Below are 12033 nucleotides of genomic sequence, written 5' to 3'. Positions count from 1 at the left end.
TGGTAAAACCTCGCCAATCTTGGAGATTTTGCGCTCGTCTAAATTATACGTACCTTTTTCGTTGCTCCTGCAGCAGCTTTCTGTCGTGTTTTGTGTACCACGGGGGATAAGTTCCATCTCTTATTAATTTATGTGCTATGAATCACTTGAGTGCTGTTGATACTATTTCTTTGAACTTAAGCCACATGTGGTCTTCATTTGCATACTTAGGAAGGATTGGAGACTATCTCTTCGAAAGAAGTCAACCGAATTTTTAGCTGCTTTTATAAATAGATATATTTCTCGTTTAGTTTTGGTGAATTTCTTTGGTACGGAGTTGAGCCTCGTTACGACAGAGTTCACTAATCCCTGTATCCGTTGTGATGCTCTGGATTATTTGTGGCTAAGAGATCAAGTGTGTTTCCGTAACCATTTACAATTTGAATGGCCTCGTGAACTAATTGTACAAATAATTTTAGAAAAAGCATTTATAACAATTACGGAAGTTGTTTTCTATGTACAATAGGGTCTGAAAATGTATTTTTGTCAACATATGGAAGGTAGATTGAAGTTACTGCCGACTATAATTGTAGGATTGGGTACCTATTTGTGATGAGCAAGTGTTTCACCTGAGACTGGGGGTCGGTAAGTGGAGCCAGTTATTAATTTATTCGGGTTGTCAAATACAACCTCTGTCCATACTAAGTCATAGGAACTATCTGCTTTTATGTCGCTTGTGAGCTTGAACACAAATTGTGCTTCTTGTTTCTGTAGTAGTGGATATCATTACAGTTACGGCTTTTCCCTCAAAACCTAGGATGCTTTCTCTGTGACTCTGTAAATACCAGAACTAAGAACTAAACAATGTAGAACAACAACGTACGTTACAAACATAGAATTCTGTATTACGTCATTTCCTTATTTTTTACATTTTAAAATTTTACGTCGGCTTCAGATGAGATGTCAGTCATAGATGTTCTTATCTCTATTTAGTGAATGTACGAGTATTTTCAGTCATGTTTTGAACATTGTCCCGCTACACTTTATTAACTAATGTTTGGCCACTAGGGATATCGGATTTTTGAGAGTAAATTAATATGGAGTATATCGTTCTTCTTTTCAAATATTCACATACCAATTTCTTCTTTCCTTATTGTGTTTTGGGCATGCAGTTATAGTAATTAAAGTAGGCACAAACGTAGTGATAAAAAGAAATGATTAGCGTACATTCGCATTCTCTTTACATCGTTCCTTTCTTGTTGCTCCCACGGCGATGGACTGTTTCTATCGTAATCAGTAAGTGTGAAAGGAAGCTACCATAAAAAACAGAAGGGTCTATATTTATACTTGGCAGAACTACATACATACTGACATAATCGTCGGTATTGCTTTAGTTTCCCAAAAGTCATAAATATTTTGATTTCGGAAAAGAAGCTCTGTATTTGGCCAAGATGTCGAAGAAGAAGGTCCGTTACGTACTGGTTGTATCGAGTAAGATGTGGAGATGGCCGTTTGAAAGCGGACAGAAGAAGTACGAGGAAGGGCGTTCCTTACCTGAGGAATCGCTACTCAAGCTACCTGGTGAAGGGGTAAGTGTGGCAAATGTTCGGCGTGGCAAATGTCCGGCATTCGTTGTCCCTAGCGTAAGTTAGTTTTATTAGTGTGTAAGCCTAGTGACCGATGACCTCAGCAGTTTGGTCACATAGAACCTTACCACAAATTTCCAAACTCTCCTTTTTCTTGTACTTGTTCCACTAAGAAAGTACTCCGTTTATGTCGCACAATTGGTCAATCGTGCGATACCCAAAAAACAGTGGAAAAGAGTGCCATTGACTAGTGGGATGCGCCTAATGTAAAGATACGATATGTACCCTTGGCAGAGTTCTCATGCTCTCGAACGCAGGCAAGACGTTACGTTCTTGTTTTTTGGAATTCGTTTCTGATTTGAAATTGACATATTAACTTATCTGCCATCACACAAAAGCGAACGATGTAAGAGCGTGCTAGCAGCCCACTTTTATCTTGTTACTCGTAAGCAGCCCGCTAATAATTAGTAAGCTCAGAGATAGAGTACGTAACAACTCCCCATATTGCATCGGTGGTGTCCGACGAATGTTGTACGGGTATTAGGGTACTTCACTCGCTCAAGATGTCTGCTGACACAAAACGCATGGCATACGTATGGAGCAGTCGAAATGGCTGTTTGCACCATAAGTGTAGTTCAAAATCTAAATTATTTTATTTTAGTTATTCTGATTACATGCTTAGGAGAAATATCGTTAAATAGATATACGTTTTGCAATCATTTTATGTTCCTTCGTTTTGACGATTATCGAAAAGTGTCATAAAGATACCTGAGAGGCAAAAGAAATTACGATTTGGGCGAAGTTCTGTGTGTAAGTCCTAAAAATAATAGCTAACTTCTCTGCGAATTCTTTGCCCTATAATGTAAAGTAGTTTTGCTTTCTTAAAATTAAAACGCTACCGGATTCATTTAATTGTGGGGGTTGCACCTTCAAATCAGTGTAGTTCCTCATCGCTTCTTCTAACTTGTGGAGCCGTGATAACGGCGTGTCGTAATAGTGGTCAAAAAATCTTGAAAATACACTGCCAGACAAAAAAAGTGAAACACGGAGAAGGGGAGGAGAAATAGAATGAAACTACATGCGTAGTCATGGGACTTGAAGTTATTTCAGTGATTATGTAACCGAGCCAAAATGACAAAGAACTTGTATGAGTCCATTTGTCAGTATGACGTTGCATCCCCCCTGACCTGGATGCATGCAACGATTCAATTGAGAAGTGTGTCATAAAGTCGCAGATCCCTCGTGAGGCAAGCTGGACCAAAACTGTTGTGGGTTGCCCTTGATATACGGCACAACGCACTGGGATGGAGTTAATGTCAGAGCTGGTCCCACACAAGTTCTGTGGGGGACAGACCTGCGGGTGTTGCTTACGACAGGAGTACTTTAACACTTTGCAGACAGTTCATAGCTACACGTGACGCCTAGACGAGCACTCTTCTGTAAAAAAAGGAGACCACAAAATTTTCACACATGAGAGCGCAGAACGTCTGTGGTGCGCCACTCTGCCGTCGGAGATCCCTCAATAATCGCCAGCCGTAAGCAGGAGCCGTACTTGTTGGCTCCCCACACCATGGGGCCAGACGTAGGATCGCTGTATCACTCCAAAACATTGCAAGACTGGGACCTATCCCAATGTTGCCACCATATTAGCCATCCGTGGAGGTGCAGAACAGCAGTTCTTCGCTGAACGCAAATGGGACGTCACTCATCGTCAGTCCACGCTTCCTGGTCACATAGCAGTTTCTGTTGTGGTGCTAAGGCAGCCTAAGGTAATTCCGTAGTCCGGCTTTTGGTACTCACCGAGTAACAGTGTGAAGTATACATAATGTTGCAGGGAATTCGCTAATTGTTCTCGGATGGTAGCCACAGATGTGAAAGAGTTACGATGTGCTTCGTGCACAATATAATGGTCAGACGTGATCTACCGGAGCTTGACGAGAAATATGCCCTTACGTTACCACTCAGTGTGCTATCGGGCCAATGCCATATACGAATGCCCCTCAAATCTGGATATTGTACGATTTGACCATCCAGCCAATTGGAGACAGACAGTGACGTTCTTTGAAACTCTGCAGTTACCATTTCATACGAGTACGCAGCTTCTCCGTTTCCTTCCCTGTGATCACTCAACGCTGTTCTCATCCCTTATACACCATGCCAGGTCTCATAACAACACTAAATACGAAGAACAATAATTCACGAATAATTGGGGTGTAAGGAAACGGGATGGGAAAGAGATAGGAAGGAAATAATGTCTTCTAGTCTCAGAGGGTAAGGCGGTAATGCAACGATGGAAGTTGAAAATTCGTGCCAGACCAGGACTCGAACCCAAATGCTCCGCTTGTCTAGAACGGTTGCCTTAGCCCCCTTGGCTGTCAGGCCCACAGCACAACCTCTCACTCGCTGCACCGCAACGACTCCGTCCGATTAAACCTCTATTCACAGATTTCTCATTCGCGTACGAGTTTCTACGTTGGTTCCGCATCCACACTAACACATTTTTAAACAAAAATCCATCGCGTAAATACACTTATAGATATGAGTTGTGTCTGTTCTGTTGGACACGTCCCACCCCATACGATGCGGCAAAGGGGAACTTGGGAGTCTGGGTCTGACAGGGAGCGTGTCAAGATGGCCAAGGTGATTAATTCAACAGTTCAAGCGGAGCTCCGGTGTTCGAGCCCCTGTCCGACACAAATTTTCAAATCTCGTCGTTTGCAATGCCGCAATGCCCTGAGGGGCTGGACTTTATTTTCTCCCTATCTCTTTCGCATCTCGTTTCCTTTCTATTTCTTTCACGACAATTGTTCATGTATATGTCCCAGCTGCTTCACTGCGAGTGGTGTCCATTCTATCGGATATGTCTGACAGAACAGACACCTCTCGTATCTATAACAATAAGTGAGTCTGGAGGCCGTTCAAACTGTCACAGACAACTCCAACTCTAGTGATTTACGTAACTGCTGGCGATGAGTAGGTGCACGAAGTTACATTGATATCCGACCATGTGTTTTGGAAGGTTCACTTTCTTTATCCGGAAGTGTAGAATTCATTAGAACACAAAAACTTAAAAACTTCTTATCAAGAAATCGTGCATCGACAGTCGGCACAGTAGTAGCGTCATCATCAGCAGCAGCAATGGCAGCAGTGGCTGGCGGCGAGCAGGTTGCCTACCTTGGCCAGCACGCCGGCGCTCGCCCCGCCTGCGAGCAGCAGTGGCAGCAGCAGCAGCCGCCAGGCGTCGCTCCACAGCATGCCGCCCCTAGCGCTCGCCTGCAACGAGAACAAGCACTCTACAGGCTGCTGGCGCTACCCGAGGAACATAGCGTGCGTAGCGTGCCGGCTCGTATCGCGTTGGATTCCACCTGGAGCAGCAGTCACACGTTGCTGTTGTCTTTTCCTTTATACGCTGCACGATCAAGCTAGAGATTACCTTAATACAAATTCTGTCCTTCAGTTTTTTTACCTCCGTAAACTGTAGTCAGAGCAGATCCTATTCATTTTATTAGAAGCGTGTTGCAGACCGTCTTTTGTGTTAAAGTAACAACTTACAAAATTAACAAAAATCAGCTCATTATTTAAGCGAATTACATTACATGCATCTAGACATCTAACTCCGCACACCTCCACAAACCTACCAACATACTGTCGGACCCCTGATACACATAATCAGTAATGTACACTACTGACCATTAAAATTGCTGCACCGAGAAGAAATGCAGATTATCAATGGGTATTCATTGGACAAATACATTATACTAGAACTAACATGTGATTACATTTTCATGCAATTTGGGTGCATAGATCCTGAGATATCAGTATCCAGAAAAACCACCTCTGGCCGTAATAACGGCCTTGATACGCCTGGGCATTGAGTAAAACAGAGCTTGGATAGCGTGTACAGGTACAGCTGCCCATGCAGCTTCAACACGATACCACATTTCATCAAGAGTATGGTGTATTGTGGCGAGCCAGTTGCTCGGTCACCATTGACCAGACGGTTTCAATTGGTGACAGATCTGGAGAATGTGCTGGCCAGGTCAGCAGTCGGGCATTTTCTGTATCCAGAAAGGCCAGCACAGGACCTGCAACATGCGGTCGTGCATTATCCTGCTGAAATGTAGGATTTCGCAGCGATCGAGTGAAGGGTAGAGCCACTGGTCGTAACACATCTGAAGCGTAACGTTCACTGTTCAAAGTGCCGTCAGTGCGAACAAGAGCTGACCGAGACGTGTAACCAATGGCAGCACATACCATCACGCCGGGTGGTACGCCAGTATGGCGATGACGAATACACGCTTCCAATGTGCTTTCACCGCGATGTCGCCAAACACGGATGCGACCATCATGATGCTGTAAAAAGAACCTGGATTCATCCGAGAAAATGACGTTTTGCCATTCGTGCACCCAGGTTCGTCGTTGATTACACCATCGCAGGCGCTACTGTCTGTGATGCAGAGGTAACCAGAGCCATGGGCTCCGAGCTGATAGTCCATGCTCCTGCAGACGTCGTCGAACTGTTCGTACAGATGGTTGTCGTCTTGCAAACGTCCCCATCTTGTGACTCAGCGATCGAGACGTGGCTGTACGATCCGTTACAGCCAAGCGGATAAGATGTCTGTCATCTCGACTGCTAAGTATACGAGGCCGTTGAGATCCAGCACGGCATTCCGTATTACCCTCCTGAACCCACCGATTCCATATTCTGCTAACAGTCATTGGATCTCAATCAATGTGAGCACCAATATCGCGATACGATAAACCGCAATCGTGATAGGCTACAATTCGACCTTTCTCAAAGTCCGAAACGTGATGGTACGCATTGATCCTCCTTACAAGAGGCATCACAACAACGTTTCACCAGGCAACACCGGTCAACAGCTGTTTGTGTATGAGAAATCGGTTGCAAGCTTTCCTCATGTCAGCACATTGTAGATGTCGCCACTGGCGCTAACGTTGTGTGAATGCTCTGAAAAGCTAATCATCTGCATATCATAGCATCTTCTTCCTTTCGGTTAAATTTAGCTTTTGTAGCACGTCATCTTCGTGGTGTCGCAATATTTATGGCCAGAAGTGTATTTCGTTCCAAGGACTGACAGACATGCTATTAAGCAGGTGGTCATAATATTTTGGCCTATCAGTATGTGCGGAAATCAACCAATCAGAATCGTTCCCCCGGCTATGCGTGTGTCAGCCCTTGTAATGTTTATATGTTGTTTACCATTAAAGAGACAATTAGTAACAATTTTTAAAAAATGTAGAAAAATTGGTCGTATGTTTTGCGAGAGTAAGAAATGAAATTGATTAGGAAACATAAGAGTATCTTTGAATGATGGTACAAATAATTGCACTTTAAATTCTACGGAGGCACAACGGCACAAAATATCTACACATTCAAAAGATAAACTTTCTTACATCTCATTCGCTTACCTATCATCTTCTGTGCTTGAAATGTCTCTCATTTAGTCCCTGATACGAAGGCAGCTTTTTTGTCAGTGAAATATCACACTAATGTAACTTCTTATGTGAAAAATAAGTAGCCCTTCAAGAGCTGAACGTTTCAATACTTCATTTACATGGCTAACAGCAGCTCTTCGGAAAACACTTTAATTTTCTCTCAAATGGCTATGTTCTTTTGGTTACCCTAATTAGGTGTAATTTCTAGGGAGTCTTGTTTTTACACCATTCAAAAATTTGACCAGTGAACTTCTACAAGGTCTTGCTGTATTCAGTTTATTCGTCCATAGTAAGACCTGGAAATTAAATAAGTTAACAAAAAGTCGTAGACAGCGTCTGTAAGAACGAAAAGAAACCCAATAAGTACCAGAATACAAGATTAGTGGTAGCACCTTGAGAACGTGGCATCAAATAAATGCTTAGGGATAATACCAGGAAGCCATAGGATACAGGCCACGCAAAATGGGTAGTGTCGAATGGGGATGGGAAGATTAGAATTGTTGAAAGGATTTTGGGAAAATGGAGCCCATATTTAAAGAATTGTACACGAGCCACTAGAGTGAGAAATTATAGAGTATTGTAGTGTTTGAAGTCCTCATCTAGCACGCAGGACAATAGATATAGCATGAATTCGGAGTCGCGTTGTTAGGATCGTAACAGCAAGCTATAGTCATTATGTAAGTGTGCAGAAATGATCAGTAAAGTTAAATGAGAATAACGTAGAGAGATGATAGCGCGTAAGAGGGGAACCTTTACCTCTCTGCATGTACCAATGGAATAATTGATAATAATGGTACGAGGTACCATGCACGGCTCAATGTACTCACTAATGGGTATACGGCAACAGGGATGCAACCGGCTGAAGATTCTATCGACACCAGTGACCTTATTTATCTTTTCTGCAGAACTTCTTATCACGAGCTTAGCTCTATTGCTACAGTTTAGATCCGGTATGGATCAGTCAACCAATACAGCCGCAGAACATCTCTGTTGTCGTCACACACCAATACAAATCCAGTTGAGCGATATTCTGTTGTAAACCGGCGTTTCCTCATGGTTTGCAACATCTTTATCTATAATGTTTGAGGTGTATTATAAGCGAACAGAGCGTACTATGAAGGAGAACAGGCCATGATACAATTCCTGAATGCTGAAGGTGAAACCCAGATGTGAATTCATGAGAGCAGAAAGAATATTTTTGGGGACGCTACAGTGTATATCAGCACAGGCAGCAGCAGGATTTATTGCTGTTTGGAAGCTTCAGGGTGGCCAACGTCGGCTGATCGAAAGCGGAGCGACCAACCTTCCGCTGCAGTAACAACGTGATCCAACGCAGAGGAGGAGAAAAATAATTTACGCTGAATAAAAAATAGATAAATAAACAAATAAAATAACATATAAGCGCTAGTTGAAGAAACTAAACATAAGAGTTGTCGCGTCAAGAGTTCCAGCGCTTTTGCAGGCTCCATGAATGGATGGGAAAGCGGGAGAGATGACATTGCTACACTGTTTAAATTTTAGCGCATACCATACGATACTTTACGTAGCGTAACTGTAGATGAAAATACTGATTGCAAGAACTAGCTACTTTTTTATTTTTCATCTTGCGACGAACTAAATTTGTGTTACAGGTATTAAGTTAGCACAGCTTTGACTCATGAAATTCTCTCCATGCCGTACGAGGTTAATTTACATAAAGAAGGCGTAAAAAACACACTTAACAATACTTCAGTAGATAGAATTTTTTCCTGTAACTGCTTGTAAGGCATGTATTTTTCTTTCTTTTGGACTTATTTTTAATGAATTGATGAACTGTTGCGTAAAGGTATAGCAGTTACATTTCAAGCGAGATCAATTCACGAAAATCTGACAGAGTGATTATATTCGCTTCAGCAGTAGTTTGCCCACATTGTTAATTACTATGCAAATCCTTTAAGTAGATTTTCAATTAATTAGTTATTATTGGCTGGTAAAAGGTTATTATACAATTATTCTTTTCAAGATGTTTGTATTTTGTGCTTGACCTACCGACTAATAACGTGAGTTTTGCTGTTAATATGCTATTCAAGGGCCCTTCTTTACCGAGGTCACAAACGGGCGCCGGTGAAGTGATGCGTTCCGTAGTCTTCACGTGTATGAGAAGACATTTTGACAAAATACAATTTGGCAGGCAGGGGAAGGAAAGATGTAGGACAGAAGATACGATTACCCAACTGTGAGTGTTAGACCTTGTAATACGTTTTAGACTCTCGCCTCTAGGCAGCCCTGTAAAAGCCCACAAATATATTTTCTTTTTCCCTTTTTAATGCAAGAAGGATGATGGAGTTCAGTTTTGTGTGCTGTGTTCTTCTTCTGAAATTACAAAATATAACGTTTTTACAAATACTACAAAGTGTTCTAATGTACAACATGATCTTTTACCTACGATCATATATGCTGAACTAAACTTCATCCGAACAGGCCTCGAAATGCCCAACGCTACCGAACGACCGCCGTGTCTTCCTCAGCGTATAGGGGTCACTGGATGCGAGTATGAAGGGGCATGTCATTAGCACACTGCTCTCCCGGCCGTTCTCAGATTCTGTCACCGTAGCCGCTACCTCTCAGTCAGGTAGCTGCTTGAACAGTCTCACAAGGGCTGGCCGCACGCCGCGTGCCAACGGCGCTGCGCACACCTGTATGGTCATCCAGCCAGGTGCTACTCAAACGCGACAGCGCTTAGTTTCGGTGATCTGACGGGAACCAGTGGGAAGGCGGTTGGAAGGATCGAATATACTATTGAAATTTAATAGCGTTGCAATCAACAAAAGCTAATCAAGCTGTAGTTAATAGTCTACATCATCTGTTTACTAGACACCTACAGTCACAAAGTGATGCAGTATCAAATTGCTTGGCCGTATTATCAAAATGTAGTAGAAGTGAAATAGAGTTTTAAATAGAAGCTATTCGAAACTAATGCAAATTTTCGTTTTCAAAACAGGTAAAGCTCTTATTAGATTAAAAACACTCATTTCGTTGACAACTATCCCATGTCACGTGGCGGAAGAACTTCTCCCGTTTGGGGTGCACGGTCGACGAAGTATGGCTTCACCGCCGACAAAATGTATATCTAGTTTTAAAACAACACAGTCTTTTACTCGTCATAAAATTCTCCAACTGAATAGTTATTAAACTCTTCTCAAAACTTTTAATATATTACACAACTTTGCACGACACACTATAAAAAGAAGAAGCAGGAAACACCAGCAACTGACTGTGGCTGTGTCTTGTGCGTCTTCCTTCTAGTGATTCTAAATTTGATGGTTACGTTAAAACACCAACCAGGAAACATTACCTGTTCGTAGGCACACTATCCTCCAGATACAACATTCTCCCTTACGTCATTACCACAGGCAACGTCCACAACCTCTCCTTTAATCTCAGGGAATGAGGGTATACTACACTCCTGATTAGGTTGCGGACATTTAGTTCAGAGGATAATTTAGTGTGAGGAGAGGCAAGAGTTAGACACCATAATGTTACTTAAAAACCGTCTTGATTGCAAATATTTTTATTCGTATGACCGGTTTCGGTTCATTCAGAACCATCTTCAGATCTGATATTTCAGTTACAGGAGTAACCCGTCCAAATCCAGCAGATGTGACGTAGCATGTGAAAACTGCTGGATTTGGACGGGTTACTCCTGTAACTGAAATATCAGATCTGAAGATGGTTCTGAATGAACCGAAACCGGTCATATGAATAAAAATATTTGCAATCAAGACGGTTTTTAAGTAACATTATAATTTCACTGATTGCTGTTGTCCCAAAAGACATTATGTCTGTTTTTGCAAAGTTAGACACCAGTTCTTCCTTTGTGGCTTCCTCTTTCTCTGAGCGTCAAGTACATTCTACATAGGCCAAATACTGCTTAATTTTGTACTGTTTAACGATTTTGTGCAATTTCATGAAACTAAAAAGCAAAATTTTATATTTATTATCATTAGACTCTCAAGAAATATAATAACTAAAATTACAAACGAAGTGAATAAGTATTGTTTAAAATATTCAAAGTTTTACGACGTATTAAACGCACTCGGCACAAAAAATATAAATAAATAAAATTTCACTCATTATTAAAGAATTAAAATAAAATCATTACAAAATGTGCGACTCTGTAAAATATACGAAATCATACAAGAAACTCGACTGCTCCAATTAGATGTAATAATTTAAGATCATGTTATTTGACAACAACGATTACGTAGGTCGAAACATTTGTAATTTTAGTAAATATAAATGTTCTTACTTGCTGAGTTCTACCTTCCTGATAGCTGATAACAACAGCCAGTCAGTTACATTTTGTTTAAATGGTTCAAACGGCTCTGAGCACTATGGGACTCAACTTCTGAGGTCATCAGTCCCCTAGAACTTAGAACTACTTAAACTTAACTAACCTAAGGACCTCACTCACATCCATGCCCGAGGCAGGATTCGAACCTGCGACCGTAGCGGTCGCGCGGTTCCAGACTGTAGCGCCTAGAACCGCTTGGCCACCCCTGCCGGCAGTTACGTTTTGTGTTTCTGATAGTTATACAGGGTGTACCAGGAGGAATGCACAGAATTCAACGATGTAACGGCAATGATCTTTTGAAGCAAAAATGTCTAGTATACATGGGCTGTAAAATGCATACTTTAAGAGCTATGAGAACTTTTTCATCTTCGACACTGTGAAATAAGTTCTTTGGTTCTCGTATTTTGAGAGGTGGTTCTATGGACGAAAAGAAGAAAAAAAAGTTCACTAAACATGGGCTCTATAGTGCATGCGGCAAGACTTATGACCACTTGTTCATTTCGGTACTGCGAAACACGTCTCTTCTACGAAACAAGTGCTCAGAAGTCTTAAGTTAGGCATTATAGAGCCCATGTTTATTGGGCTTTTGGCTTCGAATAATCGTTCCTGTCATATCCCTGATTACTGGCAATTCCTCCTGCGATATCCTGAATATCCTGTGTAACTTAAATCGGAGGA

General features: G+C 41.8%; 1 protein-coding gene across 3 annotated transcripts in view; it reads right to left on the bottom strand.

Annotated features, from left to right (window-relative positions):
- Window positions 1–12033, bottom strand: part of LOC126270956 (follistatin-related protein 5-like) — a 556933-nt gene that overhangs the window by 405135 nt on the left and 139765 nt on the right. For all 3 annotated transcript variants that reach the window (XM_049974113.1, XM_049974114.1, XM_049974112.1), the window contains one exon: window positions 4740–4838. In XM_049974113.1, the coding sequence (XP_049830070.1) occupies window positions 4740–4820 (81 nt within the window). In that variant the 5' untranslated portion in view covers window positions 4821–4838. The remainder of the gene's footprint in view (window positions 1–4739; window positions 4839–12033) is intronic.

This window comes from Schistocerca gregaria, chromosome 1 (genome assembly GCF_023897955.1).
Source record: "Schistocerca gregaria isolate iqSchGreg1 chromosome 1, iqSchGreg1.2, whole genome shotgun sequence".
Classification (NCBI taxonomy): Eukaryota; Metazoa; Arthropoda; class Insecta; order Orthoptera; family Acrididae; genus Schistocerca; species Schistocerca gregaria.
Note: the sequence above shows the minus strand (reverse complement) of the source record. Positions and strands in the feature narration are given on the sequence as shown.